The 25,527-nt window shown below is 46.8% G+C and overlaps 1 protein-coding gene across 1 annotated transcript in view; it reads left to right on the top strand.

The window, feature by feature from the left end:
* Positions 1–25,527, top strand: part of SLC4A5 (solute carrier family 4 member 5) — a 107,197-nt gene that overhangs the window by 46,141 nt on the left and 35,529 nt on the right. Inside the window, exons 5-15 of the mRNA XM_055089270.1 lie at positions 8,823–8,983; positions 9,841–9,996; positions 10,706–10,801; positions 12,650–12,705; positions 16,222–16,379; positions 16,813–16,900; positions 17,861–18,015; positions 18,386–18,550; positions 20,206–20,380; positions 22,222–22,355; positions 23,043–23,314. Coding sequence (XP_054945245.1) covers positions 8,823–8,983; positions 9,841–9,996; positions 10,706–10,801; positions 12,650–12,705; positions 16,222–16,379; positions 16,813–16,900; positions 17,861–18,015; positions 18,386–18,550; positions 20,206–20,380; positions 22,222–22,355; positions 23,043–23,314 — 1,616 coding nt within the window. The remainder of the gene's footprint in view (positions 1–8,822; positions 8,984–9,840; positions 9,997–10,705; positions 10,802–12,649; positions 12,706–16,221; positions 16,380–16,812; positions 16,901–17,860; positions 18,016–18,385; positions 18,551–20,205; positions 20,381–22,221; positions 22,356–23,042; positions 23,315–25,527) is intronic.

The following is a 25,527-nucleotide window of genomic DNA, read 5'->3' as shown; positions in this document are numbered from 1 at the left end:
CCCTGTGGCTGCGCTCTCCTCCGCGGCTCCGAAGCTTCCCCCCTCCGCCACCCGCAGTCTCCACCCGCGAAGGGGCTTCTAGGGTGTGGACACCTTTTCTCCTTCACAGCTGCCTCCCACTGGTATAGGTCCTGTCTCTATTCTTTGTCTCTGTTTTTTTCTTTTACCCTACCCAGGTATGTGGGGAATTTCTTGCGTTTTGGGAGGTCTGAGGTCTTCTGCCAGCATTCAGTAGGTGTTCTGTAGGAGTTGTTCCACATGTAGATGTATTTCTGATGTATTTGTGGGGAGGAAGGTGATCTCCGCGTCTTACTCTTCCTCCATCTTGAAGCTCCTCTTGTATTCTGTTACCTAGTATTTTTTTAGCTTTCTCAACACTCACTTTCAGTTGGGAAAACCAAACAAAAGAAAACAAAACATGAACTGGGAAGGATCCAGTCTTATACAAAATAGATGGTCTCAGAAATCTCTATACAGACCTTTTCCACCATCTTGAAGCTTCTCCGTCTGGCCCCTAGATTCTGATGTCATTCTGGAGTCAGCCTGGATGTTGGAATTTGTTGAAAGTTCCCAGTTGATCCTTGCAGCTAAGGTGAGAGCCACTGATATACATGCTAGCCAGGGCAAGGCCAGTGGGAGTTAGAATTTATTTCCATCTGAGGATAGAACTAGAGTTCAGGTCTCTCAGTTTTCAGCCCTTTCCAGATCCTAAAAGGAGACCCTCCCATCTAGTGGTTTGGCTGTGCCTAGTAACTTGCCCCATGATGATTTCAACCACTCTTGGTATTAACTGAAAAGCAACTTCCTCTAATCGTATAGTGACCAAGTTACTAGTCATAGAAAAGGCCTCAGTTCTGGACACCCTTTGCGTGACTGAGAACTGCTTTCTGTGACATGTGACTCTTCGAGCTTCCATTCAGCTCCATCCCAGTTGGGAGGGACACTTGGCACCTGCCCCTGGTCTGGAGAAAATCCCTGAGAGTTCTTTTCCAGCCCAGAGATTTTCTTTCCATTTGACCTGCTTCTCCAACTCTAATTCCCCCCTTTGGAAGTCAACTGTGGTATAAAGCTCACTTTGCAATGAGTTGCTTGGGATTACACATTAACCACTTTATCAGGCTTCCAAAAGTTTTTAAGCCTGGCTTTGGCCAGAGGATTTTTAAAGAGCCCATTCCTTTATTCATCCTGAAAAGTGGTTAAATGTTGTATTATGGAAATTTATACAAAAATTGTATATAAATTTGTATACAAATTTATACAAAAGTGGTATGTAGTAGAATGACTTCCCTCAACATAACCATCACCCAGCTTCAATGGTTACCAGCTAACTCATGGCCAATTTCGTGCCTCTATTTCTACCCACTACCCCAGACACACACACTGGATCATGCTGACACAAATCCCACACCCCATATCAATCCATCTGTAAATATTTCAGTAGGTGACTCTAAAAGATAAGCCCTCTTTCTTTCTTCCCCCATTTTTTTATTGTGGTAAAATATACTTAAATATAAAATTTACCATCTTAACTGCCTTTAAGTATATAGTTTAGTGGTATTTAATACATTCACAATGGTGTGCAGCCATCACCACCATCCATCTCCATAGTTCTTTTCATCTTATAAAACAGAAACTCAGTACCCGTTAAACAATAACTCTCCATTCCCTTCCCCCCAGCCCCAGATACCACCGTTCTACTTTCTGTCTCTATGATTTTTAGCTACTCTAAATGCCTCAAGTTAAGTGGAATCATATAGTATTTGTCTTTTCATGACTGGCTTATTGCATAATGTCCTCAAGGTTCATCCATGTTGTAGGATATATAAGAATTTCCATTCTTTTCAAGGCTCAATAATATTCCTCTGTATGACTACAGAGGCACCACATTTTGCTTATCCATTCATCCACTGGTGGACAGCTGGGTTGCTTCCACATTTTAGTTACTGTGAATAATACTGCTGGGAACATCGTTGTACAAATATATCTTCAAGACACTGTTCTCAATTCTTTTGGGTAAAGGTGATGCTGAAACCTTGGCCTCTGTGCATTGGTGCCAAACTGAATCTCAGAGACAGAGTTTTGGATGAAGTAGAAAAGAAAAAAAAAACTTTATTACTTTGCCAGGCAAAGGGGGACCCAGGGGGCTCATGCTCTCAAAACTGTGTCCCAACCCAGGGGAATTTGGTGAGGAGTTTTATAGCAATGATTCAAGGGTGGGGTTGCTGGTGAGGATCAGGGTGTGTGCAGGCCTGCATTCCTTTAATCTGGCCTCAGGTGGTCTCCTAATTAGCTTCTGTGGATCTAGAGGTTATCAAACTGTGACCTTCTCCCTGGAATGAAGAGTTCTGCAGAAGATCTCAAAGATATTGTTATGTGTATCCCTTGAGGTGGAACCAGGACTCTACCCCAAGGCTGCACTATTGTTTCTTGACCGCTCCTCCCTTGTCTCTGCATCCTCTCTCTTCCCTGATTAGCAACTGTTTGAACCTGCCCTTTGGAATGCAGGGAAGGTCATGGAGGCTGAAACCTATTCCCTACAAACAAGAAACGGGGGACACCGAAAGGCCTCTGTGCCCAGGAATCCTACAGGGCCCTTCTTGGTTTCAAAGGCCTCTTTCTTTTTAACACAACCACAATATTACTGTCACATCTGGAAAAACTGACAGTAATTCTTTATTTTCATTGAATTATCCGTGCAGTATTCATACTTATTTCCCAGATCACCTCATATGTGACTGGTCCACACATTGCATTTGGGAGATATGTCTCCTACATCATTTTTAATCTACATGTTCCTCCTCCTTTATTTTTCCCTTGCAGTTGCCATTATTGCTAAAGAAATTGCATTGTTTGTCCTATACGGTTTTCCACATACTGGATTTTGTTAACTGCATCCCTGTGGTGGTGTTTAACATCTTCCTCTGCCCCTGTGTTTCCTGTAAAGTGGTAGTTGGGTCCAGACTCATTTGATTCCTGTCTGGCTTTTCCACAAGACTATTTCATAGGTGGTGGTCTCTGCTTCCATCAAAAGGCAGCTCCTGCCCAACTGGTCTTTGTGTGTATATTTGTGATGTTACTAGGCTCTGATGATCATTGCTTAGATAATTCTGAGTATTTTAAAACACATTTAAACCCACGATTGTTGAGCTCTCTTTTTCCCAGTCATTTTCTCATAGTGATTCTCATAGTGATTACCCAAAGTAATCACTGAGGCCTCACTACCCTCAAGCAAGAAGGAGCAAGCATTTGATGAGCACTACTCTGGGCAGGAGATCAGAAGGGACACCAGAGAGGAAACAAGGTCCCTGTCCTCAAGAAGCTTGATGTCTATTTGGGGGGACAGGTGTATATCAAAACAATTAGGAAACACTATTGACTACAAATTTATTGTCATTTTAGCCTCTGAGCCCCAGAAATCAGGAACTTTACTTAGAACAATCTGTAGTAGAGTTGCCTGGATCCCACCCAGATATTCTGATGTAAATTGATCTAGGATATGACCTAAACATCAAGATTTTAGAAGTATCTGAGGTATTTTTATATGCACCCAAGTTTAAGAATCATCATCCTAGGATAGGGGTTCTTAAAGTGTGGAATATTACTCAGCCATAAAAAAGAATGAAATAATGCTATTTGCAGCAACATGGATGGACCTAGATTATCATACTAAGTGAAGTAAGTCAGACAAAGACAAATATCATATGATATCACTTTATATGTGGAATCTTAAAAAAATGATACAAATGAACTAATTTACAAAACAAAAATAGACTCACAGACATAGAAAACAAAGGGGTTATGGTTACCAAAGGGGAAAGGGGGTGGGGGAGGGATAAATTAGAAGTTTGGGATTAACAGATACACACTACCATATATAAAATAGATAAACACCAAGGAGCTGCTATATAGCACAGGGAACCATATTCAATATCTTATAATAACCTATAATGGAAAATAATCTAAAAAAAGAATATATATAACTGAATCACTTTGCTATCCACCTGAAACTGGCACAACATTGTAAATCAACTATACTTCAGTAAAAAATTTTAGAAAAAGAAATGCAGGGACTTCCCTGGTCATAGTGGTTAAGAATCCGCTTGCCAGTGCAGGGAGACATGGGTTCAATCCCTGGTCTGGGAAGATCCCACATACTGCAGAGCAACTAAGCCCGTGCACCACTACTACTGAAGCCCGCATGCCTTAGAGCCCACACACCTCAACTACTGAGGCCATTTGCTGCAACTACTGAAGCCCGCATGCCTAAAGCCTGTGCTCCACAACAAGAGAAGCCACAGCAATGAGAAGCCCACGCACCGCAACGAAGAGTAGCCCCCGCTCGCCACAACTAGAGAACCAGAAACTAACACAACTTTGTAAATCAACTATACTTCAATTAAAAAAGAATCATTTAAGGACTTCCCTCGTGGTCCAGTGGCTAAGAGTCTGTGCTCCCAATGCAGGGGGTCTGGGTTCAATCCCTGGTCAGGGAACTAGATCCCACATGCCACAACTAAGAGCTCGCATGCTGCAACTAAAAAAGATCCCACGTGCCACAACTAAAGATCCCTCATGCCTCAACTAAAGATCCCACATGCCGCAACTAAGACCTGGCACAGCCAAATACATACATACATACATAAATATTTTTTTTAAAAAGAATCATTTGCCTGTAATAATAGGTCCATAATAACACTAGTCAATAAACATGTATATATTTAGAAAAAACCCTCCCCATCCTGTGTCCATCCAAGCCCCCAAGGCCCCACCAGGCTCCAAGTTAACTGGTCTCAAATAAATGTATTGAATCAGGATATTAAACACTGATACTGCAAAGTGCTCACACAATTGTGTAAAGAAGAAATCTGACAAAGGAAAAGATGTTCAACCTCACATGTAGTCAAAAGAATGCAAATATGATATAATTTTTCAATTACCAAATGCACAAAAGTGAAAAGGAATGACAATACTAGAGTTTGAGAGACTTCAGAGAAATGTGAGGTCTCCTGTACATTGGTGGAAGTATGAATTGGCGCAGCTTTCTAGAGAACAGTTTGACAATGTATGTCATACATGTAAAAATGTGCAGACACAGCAGTTCCATTCCTGAGAGTTTATCGTAAGGAAATTATTGAACAGGGGTCAAGGAAATTCAAACCAGCCTTGTTTATAATAAAGAATAATTAGAAATAATCTAAATGTCGACCAAATGAGGATTATTCACATAAATTATGGTCTACTCATACAATGGAATGCTAAAGAGCCTTTAAAATGATATGAATATTTATAGACATTTAAAGACATGAAAGGATATCCATTAGATACCATGCCCTTATGGTGTCATTAATGTAAAAATGTGTGTGTGCATGCATGCACATGTGCGTTCATGCACACAGAGATCTTATATGAAGGTCACCAGAATATCAACCATGGTGTCTTCTGGTTGGGAGAGCTTTGAATGCCTTTACTTTCTTATTTCCGTATTGTTTCTAAACTTACAAAAGCAACGTTATTTATTTTCACATTAATAGCTAACACTAACAGAGTGTGCATTATGTGCCAGGCACTTCTCTAATTGCTATAAACTGTTAGTATTCCTAAAGAAAACAAAGGTGGTGAGAGATTGAGTAACTTGCCCAGAGTCCATAGCTAGTAAATGTGAAGCTGGAATTCAAAACTTGGTTGTCGGGACTTCCCTTGTGGCGCAGTGGTTAGGAATCCGCCTGCCAATGCAGGGGACACGGGTTCGAGCCCTGGTCCGGGAAGATCCCACTTGCCGTGGAGCAACTAAGCCCGTGCGCCACAACCACCGAGCCTGCGCTCTAGAGCCCACGAGCCACAACTATTGAGCCCACATGCCACAGCTACAGAAGCCCACACGCCTAGAGCCTGTGCTCCGCAACGAGAGAAGCCACTGCAATGAGAAGCCTGCACACTGCAATGAAGAGTAGCCCCCGCTCACCGCAACTAGAGAAAGCCTGCACGCAGCAATGAAGACCCAATGCAGCCAAAGATAAATAAAAAATAAAACTTGGTTGTCTTGCTCCACAGGTTGCGCTCTTACTACACTAATTAACCCTAACCCCAACAGATTGAAAGTCTCTTAAATCCTCCCCCCACCAACAACCCCACACTTCCCTTCAGAAGTAACCATTTAACCACCTGACAGGTATCCTTTCAAAACTGCTGCTGGGCATGTTCAGACACATGTGTAAACACACACTCATACACACATGTGTGTGTTTTTCTTTTTTTCATAGAATGGGATAGTATTGTCCATCCTGTCAGTACGCATAGTTCACCCTCATGCTTTTTTATCTCTGAGGGTTATTCTTCAGCATGAATGTATGGAATTGATGTGACCATGTCTTTACTGAAAACTGGTGGTTTCCAGTTATTCACCCTACTGCACAAAGCTGCAGTAAGCGTCTCCTGGTATACATATTACTGTGTGTAGATGTGCAATGATACTCCTGTGATAATTTCCTAGAAATAGAACTGCTCGGTCAAAAGACAAAAGAGACTCCCCAGTTCCCCACCCCAAGAAGGCTATGTGGCTACACTATATATATACATATATATATATATATATATATATATACACACACATACTATATTCATACATACAGTTTATGCGTGCCCACCCCCCATGTTTCCACCAACACAGGAAGTTGTCAATCTTTTAAATTTTTGCCAATATGAGAAGTGAAGGATGTTGTTTTATTTGCAACAATTTAAATGTTCTTGATTACTAGTAAAGTTGAACATCTTTTCATACATTTATTGGCCATTATTTCTCTTCAGAATTGTTCATTTTTCAGTTGGGTAATTTGAGTTTTTCTTATTGATGTGAAGAAGCTTTGTGGACTTCCCTGGTGGTCCAGTGGTTAAGACTCCACGCTTCTAAAGCAGGGGGTGCAGGTTTGATCCCTGGTCGGGGAACTAAGATCCCACATGCCGTCTGGTGCAGCCGAAAAAAAATAAATCCTTTGATGCCCTGTTTGTTGCAAATATTTTCTGAGTATGTTGCATTTATGTGAATTTCATTTATGTCTTATTGTGTTGTACAGAGGTTTTAGTTTATTTTTATGTAACAAAATGTGCCCATTTATTTTCCCTTTATGGTTTTACATCTTGCTTAGGAAGTCTTTCTCCACAACCACAACAAGAATATTCTCCTATATTCTCTTCTAGTATATTTATATTTTTGTTTATAGATTTTAACATGGTTATTTATTTATTTTAATTGTGGTAAAATATATATAACATAAACTTTACCATTTTAACCATCTTTAAGTGTACAGTTCAATAGCATTAAGTACATTCACATTGTTGTGTAACCATCACTACCATCCATCTCCTGAACTCCTTCATCTCACAAAACTGAAACACTATACCACTTAAACAGTAATTCCCCTGCCTCTCTCCCCTCAGCCCCTGGTAACCACCATTTTACTTTCTGTCTCTATGAATTTGACTGCTCTAGGTCCCTCATAGATGTGGAATCTTACAGTATTTGTCCTTTTGTGACTGGCTTATTTCACTTAGCATAATGTCTTCAAGTTTTATTCATGCTGTAGCGTGCGTCAAATTTTCCTTTATTTTAAGGCTCAACAATATTCCATTATAGATTTATTTTTATGTCTAACCTTTAATCCACATAGAATTTAGTAGTGCTTGGTAAGAAGTAGGGACTTTTTTATATTTAGGTTGGTCATCTTTTAAATGGCTCCTCCATCAAACCCCAAATTCCCATGGGGGCTCAGGTCTGTTTCCAGACTGTTGTTTTATTGATCCCTTTGTCTATATCTGGACTGGAATTACAATGCTTTAATAACTCATGGTTTTCAGTAAGTTTTTATATCTGCTAAAAGCATGTGCCATCCCCATTCTTCTTTTTTAGACTTTCCCGAACCACTCTCAGACATTCACTTTTTCAGAGGAACTTTAGAATTAGAGAGTCACAGTCCAAATATACTCCCCTGGGATTTTGATTGGCATAGCTTGACGCTACTCACTAACTTGAGGTCGACATCTAATAAAGCTGAGCCAGCAGGTCTCCAGCCAGGTTTTGCTTCCCAGTGGCTCTCCAGGCTGTGTGGTGCTGCCCTCTGCGGGGGAGGTACAGGCCAGTGCTACCTCTGCCAGCCTGCCCAAGGCCTTCCCACTTGGTCCCCTCCACCTCAGCCTATGATTCCAAGGCTTCTAGGAAGGACAAACTCCTACATACCCTTGGTTTAATTTCTTTCCTTCCTCAAATGACGTTTGGATTTTAACTTGAACTTTCGGAGCCAAAATCCAAGTGGGACACATGGAAACCTCAGGCCCTACACTAGAACTGTGGGGAAATACTTTCCTGCTCCCAGCAAACACCCCATAAGGCAGACACTGAACACATGTGTGACCAGTAGACGTGTAGCTAGGGTCCAGTGGATGATTTTTTTAACAGCTCTATTATTAATGGATACCATAAAGTTCCCTTATTTTAAGTGCATTAATTAAATGATTTTTAGTAAATGTACAGAGTTGTGTGACCATCACGAAATCCAGTTTTAGAACATTTCCACCACTCTAAAAGTATCCTTCATGCCCATTTATGGTCACTCTCTGATGCCACTTTGTCCTGAGCATTACCGCATCAGGAGGAGTGGGGGACCGAGTGGGGATGTCCCCAGGAGATCCTCTGCCTGTGAGTCTAGGACCAATGCCCCAACGATGTGCATAGCATGACTCGCAAGCCAACACCCCTCTCCTGAAGAGGCCCAGCTGGGGGCTGCTCCTGAGGGCAAAGGCCATGCTGAGCCCCATCCTTACTTTTCCAGGTGGATAAAGTTTGAAGAAAAGGTCGAGGAAGGAGGCGAGCGCTGGAGCAAGCCCCATGTGTCCACACTGTCCCTGCACAGCCTCTTTGAGCTCCGGACCTGCCTGCAGACGGGGACGGTGCTGCTGGATTTGGACAGCGGCTCCTTACCACAGATCATAGGTGAGGCAAGGACCGCTGTGGCCCCCACCAAGCAGGGCAGCGTCCTCCTTCACCTGCCCCATCTCATGCCCACCCTTGGTCTGCATGGCACACCCACCTCTGATGCCTGCCTAATTCTGCAGAGACCAGGCTTTGGGTCTGAGGCCCCCAAGGCAGTGTCACAGTTGCTCCAAGTTTCAGATACACGTAGAGAGGGAAAGGTCAGCCTCTGAAATGCCATCCAGCAATGTAACAACAGGGAGAAGGGCTTCTTAGCATGGTTGGAGACACCTATTGCCATGGCAACCTGTTTCTTGTCAGGGTAAATAGATCACAATTCATCTTTAGGAAATTAGCTCTCATTTGATAGAGTGGCAAAGGGGAGGAGCGGCTTGCCTTATCATCCCTAAAACTTCCTGTGAATTTTGGTTTAGCACATTCAATTTTGCCAGAACTACATTGCCGAAAATACTTTTCTAAAAAGAATTCATGTTAGGACTAAAACCACTTAGCATTGTACCTTGAGCTTCTTAGGGTACTTTCATGTGTACAATTTCATTTATTTTCCACAATGTTATTGATAGAAAGAGCAGAAATCCTATACCCACACATGCATGCACATGTGCACCCCCATGCACACACACATGCATCCACATGCACGAACTCCCACAGACATGCACACACCCTTTTACATATAAGGAGGCTGAGCGTTCATGACTGGTCCAAATTTTCAGTTTGTGGCAAAGGTGGGACTATTTCTACATTCCCTGCCTCCTTTAGGTCACTTTTAATCCCACTAATAACAGATGAAACTGAAGACCCCCACACCCCTGGTCATTCGGTGCCACGTGGACAAGGCGTGTTTGTTTCCCACTTAGATGATGTCATTGAAAAGCAAATCGAGGACGGCCTCCTTCGGCCAGAGCTCCGAGAGAGGGTCAGCTACGTCCTACTGAGGAAACACCGTCACCAAACCAAGAAGCCCATCCACCGCTCCTTGGTTGACATTGGAAAGTCAGTCTCCTCCACCACCAGTGAGTCGGGCCATACGCTGGTGGCTTGTTCTATGCACGCATCTCAAACCTGCAACCCTCCACTCTTGATATCCCAGAGTTGAGATGCCCAGACACTAGCTGGACCTGTCAGATAAATGCAATAATCAGTACAAAGTTGATAACGCTGCCAACTAAAGAGACTTGAGGAATCTCCTTAGATGAATTATTTTAAATGGAAAATGTTTAGCCTACAGTGGGTACATATTCGGCACTTACCTGTGTTCCAGGCACTGTCTGAGTGCTCCACATGTATTAACTCACTTCATCCTCACAATAACCCCATGACTAGGTACTGTTCTCATCATCCGCAGTTTACAGATGAGGAGGCTGAGGCACGGAGAGGTTAAGTTACTTACCTAAGATCACATGGCCAGTAGGTTGTGGAATCAGGGGTGAACCTAGGTCATCTACAACACCTGGTGTCTATTTAATCAACTGTATATCTATTTCACTTTCAAAGGTACTAATATTTTCTCTAATCATGTTCAGACTATTCACTTGCTTAAAAAAATCCTGAAAAACAAGAATGAAAACCAAACATCCTTTCTTCCTAGAAGGGGAAGAGACATGTCTTGCAGCCCAGCTTTATTTAGGTGAAATGATTGTAAACGTGAATCGTGCTAACGGAAGAAGCTGCGCCACTCCAGCAAGTCTGCCGAAATCAAATCTCTTCTGTCCCTCCTCCCAGATCGCAGCCCAGGCCGGAGCCCCGCGGCGGGCCCGAGCCTACACCACTCCACCGAGGACCTGAGGATGCGGCAAAGTGCCAATTACGGCCGCCTGTGTGAGTATCTTCTGGCAGCTTCGTCCTGGCTGTGGCCACTCTGGAGTCAATTTTCATACTTTCATAGCAGAGGAGGTAAAGCCCAGGGTCTGTCTAGAACTCTCAGGCATCAGAAGAAATCTAACTTTCACCCTAAACCTGGGCTGCCCTCAGAGTCTAACTTACTACCTTAGTTTTCTAAATAATTACTCCAAAAACTGCAGCTCTACTCAAGTCCTGTCATAATCGATACCCAATCCTGTGTGCTAGGCATTTTTAACTTAGTCTACGGCTTTATTTTCACCAAACTGATCATTAGCCCTGTTTTCGGTGAGAAGTCTTCCTAGAAACAATTAAAAGCAGGCGAGGTCCTTTGCCCCAGGACAGAGAATGTTCCCATACCTGGATGACAGTCTTGGGCCCCAGACAATGAAATGCTGGTGGAGCTGCAGCCCCTGAGGGCTGTGACTGGGTGAGTGGAGCCTGTGAGGGGCATGGTCACAGACCGGGCTTTGTCAGGCAATTCATCAGGGCTGAACAGACAGGTGAGCTGTGAGGCAAAGAAAAGAGGGAACTTGGGAAGTGAAAAGAAAAAGCGGTGTGAAGGAGTATTTTCCTTTAAATACTTTTGCTAGAATGACAAGATACGAACAAGCACATCCCAGGGCTGTGCCCCTGACCAGGCCAGAGGAATGCTTCAGGACAGTGACAGTGATGTGACCTTTGCCACGGCAGGGGTTTGTCACGGTCTTTTCTCTCTGTTCTTAGTGACCCCAGGATGCTCTTAGTCTCCCTGGTCTTGGTTATTCCACAGGGGGATGCTGGCAGTCAGAGGCGGTGAACGGCTTTGGGACGAGCTTTCTGCTCTGTTATTCACTATATATGAAGTGCCAATGCTGCTGTTGTGGGGACCTGGATAAAGGGAGGAAGCACTGGTGGTGTGGGGTCTATGGGGGGAGACATTTGATGGAAGACAACGAGTTTCGTTTCGGGTGTGTTGAGTTTGAGGTGCCAGGTCAGGCTGCTCAGAGGAATCTGGAGCTCAGGACAGATCTGGACTGGAGACCCAACCTGGGCATCCCCAGCACAAATGTGCATATGGGGAAGAAACAGGAGGGGATGGGATTGACTGAGGAGGACGGGGGTGAGGCCTCTCGAGGGTTTGAGTGCAAAGCAAGGCCCTGAGGAGAGCCCAGCAAGAGAGGATCCTGGACGGAAATAAGAGAGGGGAGCCAAGGGAAAGCAGAGTCTGGAAGTTCGGGGACACCACAGACCACAGAAAGCCTGAGAGGGCTCACTGCATGTGCCTGCTGGTGGGAAATGAGAGCTGAACTTCTCCTGCCTTAACGGAGGAAGGAGCTGTTCGAGTAGTTCACCACCACTGTTCTCGCCATGGGGAGCCCCACCTTCCTCCCCTCTGCCGGCCCAAATCCCCAGCCATCTTTAAAGACTCGCATGGGTCATGGAGGACAGGGGTGAAACTGTTCTTTTCTCTCCAACAAGGCCCAAGGTTAGTGACACCTGGCTCGTTACCCAATAGTGTGTCTGTGTCCCTCCCCACCTCAGGGCCTGGCGCAGAGCAACATCTTAGTCTCTGCCCAAGAAGGCAGGGTGGAGAGCTGGAACCAGGGCATAGCACACTGAGGCGTGAGAAGGACGCAGTAGAACCTGGGGCCCAGCAATTCTTTTAAGAAAGCTGCCATTGAAAAGAAGACAAGAGAGAGAATGCTTGCTGAAAGGGGCTGCAGGATTAGGGGAGGGGGCTTTGCTTTGGTTGTGAAGATGGGAAAAGCCTGTGTAGAGACCAAGAGAAAAGGACCTGCGAGAACCTGTCTTCCCCTGATGGACCTTCTTTTCCTTTTCTCCTAGGTCACGCCCAGAGCAGGAGCATGAATGATATTTCTCTCACCCCAAATACAGACCAGGTAGTAAAGCCCCTGCACTTGGCTGCAGTGGAGGGCCAGGGCAGGACGAAGTCTTTGGTTTCAGGGGTAGGGAGGCCCTACAGGCAAAACTCTACTCCCGTGAAAAAGTGGGAGTCCCCGGGAAGGATGCGGGTGGGGCTCTGGGTTGCCTTGGTGACTCAGCCCAGTCCATCACTTGGGTACTGGCTCTGTGCCAGGCCCTGGAAGGAGTAGGGGACAGAGAAGTGTGATCAGATGAGATGCCAGTTATCCCTGACCTTGGGGTTTATTGGAGAGAGAAGACCGCCACACAGAGTTTCACCTCCTCCATGACCCGCAAACACTTTTAAGGATGAAGTGGGGGCTTGGGCTGGTAGAGAAAAGCAGCGGGGCCTCCCTGTGGGGAAAATAACGATAGTGAATCAACTGGACTGCCCAACAGTGTATCTTCTCCTTGGCTAGCGCCGGACAAAGTCCGTTCTTGTCTCCCACCAGCTTGGCTGAAACCTCCCTGATGAGATCAGAATCCCGCAAACAAGTTGAGTCCAAGTTCTAAGCCCACAGCCCAGGACCCCCATGACTGTGCCCCCGAGGGAAGCCCAGAGGAGGCTGCCCTCAATTCCAAACATTCACATCTCAGGGGCAGAAGGTCCCAAGGTCTCCTTGCCTGGGCCCCCAGGAGTGGGAAGGAAGGTGATGAGGGAAACCTGAACTTTGGCACCTACTCCTCAGGAGCTTGGGTGACCTCCAGGCCTCCAAGACAGTCCCAAGTTTGGTGGAAGGCAAAACAAGAGTATTCCCTCATGTCAGTGTCTCCAGGGCCCTTTGGTGGCCAAAATAATAAAATAACAATAATGACGGCATCAACCAACGTTTGAGGTCCACACGTTGCATGCACTACGTTGTGCGGCGCGTTTCCTGTGCATCGTGAAGGTACTATATCATCTTCACTCTACAGATGAGAACATAAAAGCAGTTAAATAACGTGCCTAAGTTCATGCAGCTGAAAGGTGGCATACCCATGATTTGATCCAGGCAGTGTGACTCTAGAGCCCTTGATTTGGGAGTGACTTAGGAACGACTATTCTGGAATATTATTTAGAGAAGGACCCCACTTTACTATAGTCATGCGCACAGATAGTGGAGCTGTTATAAGAAAGCACTGCCTAGTAAAAGTTTTTCACAACCTATTTTTCACTACCTAAGTGGTAAGAAGAGTACTATCCGCTACTTTCCCCCGGCAATGCTGCCTTTGATTTAGGGATTGGAACCCAACACCGGGCACCAGCGTCCAGCTCTCCTAATTGGTTGTGTGATGCTGCTTCTCAGTATCTGCAGCAGCACTGGCAGTTCTTTCTTTAGGTGCAACTTTCTTCGCCACTCCACATTGGCCCTGAGTTCCAGGGAGTTCCCGGTGAGCAGAGTGTGGATTCAAACAGCATCGCTGTGTGCAGTGACTCAGCACAGCTGGACCAGAGTCCCCTGGGTTCAGGCAGTGGGGTCAGCAGGACCCTGGTTAGACAAGCCCGTGTCCAGACCATCACCAAGCCAGGGTGTCCAGAACACCAGCATGGCCCATTTCTGGGATGCCACAACCCTGGCCTCCTTACTGGGGTCACAGCCTACAAGGGAGGACCAAGGCCCTGTTTTAACTCCTCTCTGCTCACGGTTACGAGCGTGTTGCATGGGCCACCCCAGAGCATTGCTGTTTTCAAAACCTTGTTCTCCAGGGCACTCCTGCCACCCACCTGCTCCCTGCATGATGCCCAGGGACATGGAGTTGGCAGGGAGACAGTGGCTGCCCTGGCACACCCAGAACTCCATCCTGAAGAACCTGCTTATGAACCAACTAACTGCTCCTGGGACAAAGGGACTTTTTTTTTTTTTTTTGCTGTACGCGTGCCTCTCACTGTCGTGGCCTCTCCCGTTGCGGAAGCACAGGCTCCGGACGCGCAGGCTCAGCGGCCATGGCTCACGGGCCCAGCCGCTCCGCGGCATGTGGGATCCTCCTGGACCGGGGCACGAACCCGTGTCCCCCCAGTAGGCAGGCGGACTCCCAACCACTGCGCCACCAGGGAAGCCCCTAAGGCTTTCTGAGTTGTGGGGACTCTGGCCTTCCCATTAACTCCTGCTGTTGCTTATTCTCACTGCGTTAGGGTCCTTGGGGCTGTTGCCCAGGTGCTTGTGGAGAGTTTTATGTTTTTTAAGGGATTTAAAAGATAAGGGTGCGGCCCTTGCTCACAAGCCTTTTCTAGTGCTGGTAGGTCCCCAGCCCAGTATGTATCACGTCCCCCAAGAGTCAAATCAGGAAATGGCTGTGGGCCCAAAGGGGCAAGACCTGTTGGCCATGCCCATGCCCATAACTGATCCCTCTCCAGGGACAGAAGGAAACTATCTTCACTGAGCTTATGAGAAACAAGCATTTCTGTGCCCACAAGAGAGACTCCCATCAAGGGGGAATAGGTGGCAAAACTGTGGCGTCCTCAGAATCTCTCTGTACCACTTGCCTCCACCTCCTGGGCCCTTTCTTCCTTTGTTGGCCACTGTGGACTCCCACCAGCCTGGTCCTCCCCAAACGCTCCTTCCCCACCTCTCTCTATGAAACTATCTCTGTCTCTTGCCTATCCCCTTGCTGCCCAGAGGGAAAGCGATCTGAAAAACGAATGTACCCTAAGATGTTAAAGACTAAGAAGAGTGCGTATGTGGCCACCCCTGGGCATTTTCATCATAAGAGAGGGCTCAGGAGGAGTCGGCATCTTATCCATAGGATGAAAGTCATGACCGCAGAGGGTGGGGCTGATTTGGGGCAGAGGGCTTGTCTCCAGCACCTCTCACATTGGACCCCCACTCACTCTTCCTATCTGACCTTCCTGCCCTGACTAGACACCAGCCAGAGGGACTGGACAGAGGGTACTTCGATAGTCTCAGCTGGAAAGGCTCAGAAGCTATGAGTTTCCTGGGAGGTCCTCTAGGGGTGACTTGGGGGCACAGAAGTCTCCCACAGGCTTGGACCCACAGGTCCAGGGGTTCCTGTCAGCCAGGAAGCTAGTGGTAAAGAAAAAACAAAGTGTGTCCACTCTGGCCATCAGGATGGTCTCATTCCTCCCACGGCCATCCAGGGTAAAGGCAAAGAGGGAGGGCTGGGCAGCTGGAGTGTAAGGGCCAAGACTCCCATCTGCTTGAGCTGCTGCTAGGGGAAGAGACTGGATGTCCAGCGAACCCTGACTTTCTATTCTGACCCCTCAACTCACACTTCAGTAGAACAAGGTTTTCGCCCATCAAGGAACATCTCAGGGGGTCAACTCATTGCCTGTTCCTTCCCATCTACGAAAGGCTTAATTGGTCCCTGGGGTTAACCAACTTTGAGTCTCCTCAAAGATTGTGGGAGAGTGTTGGCTTATTTCCTTCAGTCTCTTGAGAAATGCTGGGAGAATTTTGTAAGGTTAGGTCTCCACAGTAGTCTGAATGGGCTGAGTGAGAGCCGAAACCACTGCATGTGAGTATCCATGGGTATCTCGTGTCCCCCTCACTGACCAGCGGAAAAACAAATTCATGAAGAAGATCCCCAAGGACTCAGAAGCCTCCAATGTGCTCGTGGGTGAGGTGGACTTCCTGGACCAGCCATTCATTGCCTTCGTGCGTCTCATCCAGTCAGCCATGCTGGGAGGAGTGACCGAGGTGCCTGTCCCCACCAGGTGAGAGCCATTGAAATCTGCCCACCATACACACCCTCAGGTGGCCAGCTGTCCATGCAGTCAGCTAGTAGTGCAGTTGGAGACACCCCTAAATCGAGGAAGGAAAAGTAGGGAACTGTATGGGGAGGGCAGTCTGACTCAGGAAGAATTTGAGAGAATTTATTTTAAATAATCATAAACAAGAAGTAGCCAGCAGCTGGGAGAGGCGCTGCTGGGTGAGCTCTGGGATGCCAGGGCGTGGCAAAGATGCTCAGGTGGGAGTGAGGAGGAATGTCTCTCCAAAGCAAATACGGGATTCAGAGGAGGGAAGGGACATGTTTCTGCCCAGTTAAAAAATTAAGAACGGATACTATTTAGGGCCAGAAAATCCTTCTCTCCACCTGCTTTTACTTTTCCTTCTCACTTTCCCCCTCCTCCTCCATCTTCTTTGCAGATTTCTGTTCATACTGCTGGGACCTTCTGGAAGAGCAAAATCCTATAATGAAATTGGCCGTGCCATTGCAACCCTCATGGTAGATGACGTAAGTGCCACGAGAAGCATGTACTCCTGAATGTCATGGCTCCTGCATCAAACACTGTGCCTTCATTCATTCACTTATCCAACAGTCACGTTTGAGCACCTACTGTATGCCAGACCCTGTGCAGGGTGTGAGGATTATGAGAATGAGGGAATAGTCACTGCCCTTTAGGAGCACCCATCAAGTGGGAGAGATAGACCTACTCCTAGAGTGAACCACGTGCTAACCGCCCAGGCAGTCAATGAGCCCTTCACACACGAGGGGGCTTTAAAGCTAAGGATGAGCACCAGCCTAGGAGGCAGGCATTCCAGGCAAAGGGCCACGGTTCAGAGAGGGAGGAGCTGGATGGAAGTGGTTTGATATAGGCTCAGTGTAAGAGCTTCAAGAGCAGGAGGTGACACCAGAGAGAGGAGCCATATACTACACGGAGCCTGTAGGCAGAGCTGAGAGTTGACAGTATGTGACAGGGAGCCTAGAGGAGTTTAAACACGAGCACAACCCAATCAGATCTGTAAAGTCAGAAAGAACCCCTCTGGAGACAGTGTGGAATGATGCAACCTGACCCTCCAAAAATGAAGGGCTGGGATGTTAAAACAGATTTGAAATACCTGAGCTTCTCCAACTGGGCTCTGCACAGGTTTTCTGATGAGCTCACTCTGTGGGAAACTGAGAGCAGAAGGGTTAAGAAAGTAACTCAACCCAGGTCGGACAACTGGAATACAGAGACCTGGCCTTCAGGTCCAGGAAGAGCCGCCTTGCCCCATGTCCCACTGTCCCCACTGTGCTATGTTTCAACTGCCCCGTTGTTCTCATCTCAGAAACTGAGAGCAAATTGGCAGCTGGAGTAATAGTTCAAAGTGACTTTCTGTGAAAGTGTATGTGGTGTGCCCCCGGGAGGTGGATGAGATGGGGACCGCGGCAAGAGAGCGGCCCTTTCTCTTCCTCTGCCTCTTTCCCTGCCAGCTCTTCAGTGACGTGGCCTACAAGGCCAGGAATCGGGAGGATCTGATCGCGGGGATTGATGAGTTTCTAGACGAGGTCATCGTGCTTCCCCCTGGAGAGTGGGACCCAAATATCCGAATTGAGCCACCCAAGAAGGTGACTTCTGCTGACAAGAGGTGTGTATGAATGAAGGGGTGGCAAGCGGGGAGCCGGGTCAGAGGGAGCTTTCAGTCTGTCCGTTTCTTCTTTTGGATTTGAAAGAAGGACGTCAGCGTACATGGGTTTGTACCTTTTTTTTTCAGTCTCACTTTATTTCTCTGAAAAAAAAAAATCAGAAGCAAATATGCTGAATGTGACCATCTGTCAAACCTGGGTGACCTGTGTGTGGGGGTGTTGCTAGATCATTCTCTGCATTTTTCTCTGTATTTTAAGATATTTGATGATTTTAGTTGGAAAAGTAAAGGAGTTGTGAGGACAGTCCTGGAGGTGCTGATCTCTTCCTAGGATTGGGAGCCCCACTGTCCCCTATCGCCCTTCTCCTTCCAGGAAATCCGTGTTCTCCCTGACTGAGCTAGGTCAGATGAACGGCTCTGTGACGGGAGGTGGCGGAGGGGCTGGAGGCGGTGGCGCTGCAGGCGGCGGTGGCAGCGGGGATGATGGAGAGATGCCAACTGTGCACGAGATCGGGGAAGAGCTCATCTGGACAGGAAGGTGCCCACTCCAGGCCTGACAGTGACACCAGTTGTCTTAGATTTCTCTTCTCCTCACCCACCATTTAGGAACCTTCTCCACCTCTGTCAGCAGCACCCACTCTGGGCCTTGGGATCTGGCCAATGCACGCTTTTCCTCCCCAGCCCTCAAAGCCCCTCCTGGATCTGGCAGGAAAGGGGAAGCTAGTGGGGGAACCCAAACTTTTCTCAGGACACCCTTTGTTACCTGTATTAGTTTCCTAGGGCTGCGGAAACAAGGTATCACAGACTGGGTGGTTTAAACAATAGAAATTTATTCTCTCACAGTTCTAGAGTCTAGAATTTCCAAATCAAGGTGTCAGCAGGGCCATCCTCCCTCTGAGATTCTGGGTGGAATCCTTCCTTGCCTCTCTGTAGCTTCTGGTGGTGGCCAGCAGTCCTCGGTGTTCCTTGGCTTGCAGCTGCACCATTCCCATCTCTGTCTGTGTCCTCAGATGGTGTTCTTCCTGTGTTTCTGTCTTCATATAGCATTTTCCTCTTCTTATGAGGACACCAGTCATATTGGATTAGGGCCCACCCTAATGAATTCATCTTAACTTGATTACAAGTACAAAATAAGGTCACATTTACAGGTTCGAATTTTGATATATCTTTTTGGGAGACATAACTCAATCCATAAGAGTACCCTTTGAATTTTTTTAACCTTTTGTTACCTAGTCAAAAAACTTGTTTTAAAAGAAAACAATAGAAAATTTTCCTGGCTTTTGTTTCTTTGCCAGCTCTTAGAATAACTTGGGTAGATCTGAATTTAGGAAAGGACACAGCCCTGCAAAGCTATGTGTAAATCATAACTTTGAGAATGAGTCATGTTTTTTATGCCCTTGGCTCTCTGCCCGCCAGTGGTTCCCAACTTTACCTACTCCCCAATCCCATCCTCACCCAGGGGACATTTGGCAATGTTCAGAGACATTTTTGTTTGTCCCAGCTGGAGGGGAGATGCTACTGGTATCTAGCAGATAGAGACCAGGGATGCTGCTTAACATCCTCCAATGCACAGGACTGCCCTCCCCCCAACAAAGAATGATCGAGTCCAAAATGTCAACAGTACCAAGGTTGAGAAAACCGGCTCTATGCTAAGCACTGTGTTAGGAGCTATGGAGACTAGCATCCCCAGTAAGCATTCTCCCTAAACCTAAAATTCCCCACTTGTTTGTTCCACAAAGCAAAGAAACCAGTTATAAGGTTCAGAATCTGCCCTTGATGAACCTTTATAAACCATGATCTCTCCATCTCCTAAAGTTGGACACACCTATGGTTACCAAGCACAGGCACCCTGCGGATGATCAGGCACGTGAGGATAGCCGTCTATGGACCCCAGGATTTCCATTCCCTGTGGAATGTTAGGTCTACCCCAAGACATATTCCCATAAAGCCTTCCCTCTCCCACCCAGGCTGTCTGTGACCACCCTTCCCAGTGGAGATGGTGCCAACCACAAACTCAGTCTAATGACAGAATTCTTCCCTGGTCTTAAATGTTCTGGTGGAAAGATCCGTTTCCCCATCCACCCCTAGTCAAGTTCCCCTCCTCACTGCAGACTCCGCAGGCTCCTGTAAATAGCCCTGCCCCTGCACTGGTGTTTGTAGTGAGAAAGCAGTGTCTGGGCCTGTCTTGAGCAGGTTCTTCGGTGGCCTGCGTCTGGATGTCAAGAGGAAGCTGCCCTGGTTCCCAAGTGACTTCTACGATGGCTTCCACATTCAGTCCATCTCTGCCATCCTATTCATCTACCTCGGCTGCATTACCAACGCAATCACCTTTGGTGGGCTTCTGGGGGATGCCACTGACAATTATCAGGTGTGTGTGAGCTGGGGACATGCATGCAAACCTCAGAAAAATCTGCTGCCACCGGGTAGTGGTAAGGAGCTTATTCCCATAATCCCCAAACCAAGGTTTGGGTTTGACCTACCATCCAGGTTCAGACCATCACTTTTTGTAATCCTTTACCCTTGAGAAAAATAATAACAAGCTGGCATAATTAAAAGGTCTAAAGCTAAATCATATTACTAAAGACCAAATTTAAAGATTATGTAAATAGAGCAAATGTTTAAGGGGAAATCATCTGCTTTGTTAGTTGATACTTTTCCTACTGATGCTTTAATGAATTTAATGAGCACAATTAATTGAGTAGCTAATTGTGACCTTCTTCCCATACTTTTTAAAAAAACTAACCTTAAATTCTTAGCTTGAAGTTAAGACATTTTTAGAAATGTCTACCATGATAACAACACAGGTATACCTGGGGAAAACAGTTCAGCAGAGACACTAGCCTGAGACCCAGACAAGGGTCTTCTCCACTGGGGGCCTTTGAGATAGTATCACTGGAAAGCTCAGAGAACCAAGGTGAAGACCCATTTTCCCAGATAAATTAAGATGAGTGCCTATCTCCAGCCCACACCACTCTCCTGAGCAGCAGGTTCAATATCCAGCTGCCTCCTGGGCATGTCCATATAGCTGCCCTTTGGGATCCCCCAACTCACAGGGCCAACATTGCATCCATTATCTTCCCTCCACACCTGCTGCTCCCCCCAGCCAATGAGAGACACCATGGTTGACCCAGATATTCACACATCATCCTTGACTCATAAATCCCAGCTTCCCCCAGTAGCCCTCATGACATGGTCCTACTTGCCTCTCAAGCCTCATCTCCCAGTATTCCATTTCTCAGATTCCTGTCCTCCTCACTCGTCTGCATTCTGTTTTCCATCAATCCTGATCATCTTTCAGTTCTTCAAAGACATGCTCCCTTTCAGCTCCAGCCTTTGTGAATACTGTTGCCCTTCCCGGCACACTCTTTCTCATCCACTTACCCTATTCTCCTGGTCAATTCTCTGCTCATTTTTTGGTTCTCAGCTTCCGTGTATCTACCTCTTGGGAGGCTTTCCTGACCAACCCTTCACTCTTACTGTGTGCTCCTACCTTATCCCAGCTTATCATATTCCTTGGCAGTGGTTCTTAACAAGAGACGATTTTGACTCCTAGGAGACATTGGGTAACATCTAGAGACAGTTTGGGTTTTTATAACTGGGAGGTGAGGTGCTACTGAGATGCTAATAAACATCCTACAATGCACAGGACAGCCCCCTACAACAAAGAATTATCTAGCCTGAAATGTCAGTAGTGCTGAGGTTAAGAAACTCTGCTGTGTGGAAATTGCCTAGTTTCTTGTGTGTATCTCCCACTAGAATGAAGATGCATTATCTTGTTTGTTCATGGGTCCTCAATGTCTAGCACAATGCCTGATACATAGTAGGACCTTAATAGATTTTCGAATGAATGAATGAATGGTCTGACCTCTAAAAGCACCTACTAGATCTTTGAATGAATAAATGATTGGGTGGATGAATGGACTGTCCTCTGGGAGTAGAATGGGCACAGGAACAAGCACAACCATTGGCAGCCCTGTTTTCTAGGCCATAGGGTGACAAAAGGAAGTCACATGGGACCTAGAATTAGAGAGTGATGCTTGGCAATTGTGAGACGTTGTGGAGTCAGAGATGGGGAGCAGAATTTGAGGAGGAGAGGACCTAGGATAAAGGACGAGCATTGTGGCCCTTGCTGAGATAACTGGGTTCTAACGTGTCGAAGAGGCCCCTTTCTCACACCTCTACTGAGCCTCACTCTCCTCATGCCCCCAGGGAGTGATGGAGAGTTTCCTGGGCACTGCCATGGCTGGCTCCTTGTTCTGCCTCTTCTCGGGACAGCCTCTCATCATCCTCAGCAGCACAGGGCCCATCCTCATCTTCGAGAAGCTCCTTTTCGACTTCAGCAAGTAGGTGCCCTTGGTGGCCCCCAATGCCTGCTCTCACACTTGGGACAGTATGCCAAGGTTGGGGTAGGGGAAGAGCCCCAAGGGGGAGGTGGGATGAGAAGGTACCAAAGCTGTCTTTACCTGTAGGAGGCACTGCCAGGTGGTCCCTCCTGACTCCCTCCGATATCTGCCTTTAAGCCACCTTAGTGCATATTAGCACAGCCCATGGGGAGAAATCCAGGCAAGACAAGAGGAGAGAATTCACACTGCTCTGCTCATGAGCAATTATGACTTGAAAGTCAATGCAGTGTATAAAAAGTTTCAAGCTGGAGGTCAGAAGGCTATACCCTGACTCACGCAGCTCTGGGCTCAGTTGCCTCACCTACAACATGAGCCCATTTCTAAGGTCTGCTCCAGCTGTGTCATTCTGAAATTTCCTGTTTTTCATTCACTCTGGTGTTTGTTACCAAATGTGTAAGAACCGAAGTGTGTGAGCACCTTTCTGCCACCCCATGGGAGCCTTTCCCGGAATTCTCAAAGACCAGACAACCCCACCCGGGAACTGTCCCCATCCCTGGTCCTCTTGTACTTCCTAGGAGGGCATCTGTGCCACAGGAGGGGCAGATGAGGCACCCAGGGTGGGTCTGGGGAGCCGAGCACAGACAAGAGCCTTGGGCTGGAGGCCCTTTGATTCCCTCTGCCTTCCAGAGGCAATGGCCTGGACTACATGGAGTTCCGCCTCTGGATTGGGCTACACTCAGCTGTCCAGTGCCTTATCCTGGTGGCCACAGATGCCAGCTTTATCATCAAGTATATCACCCGCTTCACTGAGGAGGGCTTCTCCACCCTCATCAGTTTCATCTTCATCTATGATGCCATTAAGAAGATGATTGGTGCCTTCAAGTACTACCCCATCAACATGAACTTTAAGCCTGACTCTATCACCATCTACAAATGCGAGTGCGTCGCCCCCGACACAGGTGACCGGTAACCCCAGAGGTGCCCTAGGCCCCCACCCACTACCCACTCCCCTCTAACACCCACTCCCCCTCTGCCTCTCCCCTCCACCCCGTTGTCTACTCAAATGCAGGAGCATGAGCCTGCTTGGGAGGGGTTGTTCAGCCAAGGACTTTCTGTCCCAAAGGAGCAAATACAGGGTCTTAAACCAGTTTTTGGAAGGAAATCAAGGGGGCAGGAACTCTAATGAGGATCACAATACCAGAGCCCAGGGTCATAGTCAGGAGGGAGCAGTGATAGTGATACCCCAGGAAGGGAAGAAGGCATGCTTGGCCTCAGTGTGGAGTAATGGGGAGGCCACACCAGTCAGAAATGCTACTCAGGGGTTCCTGCTCTAGGCCAGAGGTAGACCTGATGGAGCCTAAAGTCCCTCCCAGCTCCATGAGCACATGACACCATGAGTTCTCCCTGACACATCACTGCCAATGGGTTCACACCAGAGGGATGAACATCCCTACAGATGGGGACATGTCCAGGGTGGAGGACTAGTCAGGGTGGAGGAGGACCTGGCAACTATGTCATTAAAGAATGGTTAGAGAACCTGGGGTTATCCAAGCTTTTAGAGAGGTATGAGAGAAAGTCTGTCATGACACAGAGGGGCCAGATTCACCCCGTGTAACTATAAGATGCAGAATGAGGGCTGAAGAACAAAATCTCCAGGAGCCAAACGCTGGCTGAATTCAAGGTATATCTTAACAGTGGTGGAAGCCACCACCCTGAGAGGTATTGGCCCCCTCGGTTGGTAGCAAGCTCCTTGGACACTACCTGGATATCTGTCTGCCAGAGGTATCATAAAAAGGATCCCTGTGCTGGGTGGGAGGCTGAATCAACCAACTGGTCAACCCATTCCTGTGAAGTCCCTTTCTGACCAAAAAAGTGTCATCTGTAAAGTTAGGACTTTCCATAGCTGAACCACTGGCCTCTTTCGCAGTCAGAATCATGCCCCTAAGAGCTTTCAGTGGGACGTGCTCAGAGTGCCCAGGATGCTATAGAGCAGAGGGTAGAGAGCCATCCACATACCTCTTAGCACCACCAGGCTGGACTCACAGAGAAAACTGAGGTCCAGAGACACCCAAGGTCACACCAAATGTCAGTTTCCCTAGGGGATATCAATGCTGGCCCTTCCAGTCTCATGGAACGCTTGTGAAGTTTTCATATCTATACTCAGATTCAGTTGGCATTTCACATAAGTAGTTACCATGTTGTTCAGCACCTTAATGCATACAACTGATAAAAAATATTGAGAAGTCAACCAAAAATATTTGTTGCACAATTATTGTGTACTCTACTTTAGACTAGGCCTTGTAAAGATAAAGTTGTTCTGACATCAGGGAGCATAGTTTTGGTTGTACCCTCTCACCCTCTGTCACTGCTCTGAATTTGTAAAGATGTCGAGGCCATTTTTTTCTCTTCTTTTTTTTTCTATAATTAATTTTGAGTTATTTCATTAAAACCCAGCAGTAGGTGAAGCTTGCCCAGGGGAGTGAGGAGAGCCTACCTGCAGGCTCTTGTCATCACACTGTAGAGCAAATCCCATCTCTGTGGACTAAGCCCCATCAGGGCACTTTTGTTTTCTGCTCACACCCTCTGGACTACAGATCCATTGCACTGAACACAAATGTTCCCACAAACATGGCTTTTGGAAGTACACATCCTTAATTTCTTTCAGAAATGGTCCAAATTCTAGGGTCATATGTGGAACTTTGGCCATTCTGTCCAAAGGAGAAACCAAACATAGGGGTTCCCTAGGAACAGGGCACATCAGGTAGGATTTGAGAACTATAATAGAATCCACCTACCTCCAAATAGTGTCCCCTCTGGCCTTGCCCAGGTACCTAATGTCACCTCATTCTTTTGGGTCATGCTATTGCCATGATTCTCAAAGTTGGTCCCTGGAAGCAGCATCAGAACTATCTGGGAACTTGTTAGAAATGCAAATTCTCAGGCCCCACCCCAGACCTGCTGAATCAGAAACTCTGGGATAGAGCCAGCTGTATATTAACAAGCCTTCTGGGTGATTCTCATGTATGCTTAAGTTTGAGAACTACTGCTCTAATTAAACTGAGTCATTATTAGCAACCAGCCATAGTGAGATTAGGTTTTCAGTTTCTTCATGGAGAGTAAAGGAAATGGAAACAGGACAAGTTAGTTTTGATTAGGAGAATATGAAAGGGAA

This window comes from Physeter macrocephalus, chromosome 12 (genome assembly GCF_002837175.3).
Source record: "Physeter macrocephalus isolate SW-GA chromosome 12, ASM283717v5, whole genome shotgun sequence".
NCBI classification, from domain to species: domain Eukaryota; kingdom Metazoa; phylum Chordata; class Mammalia; order Artiodactyla; family Physeteridae; genus Physeter; species Physeter macrocephalus.
This window is presented reverse-complemented; position numbering and strand designations above follow the sequence as displayed.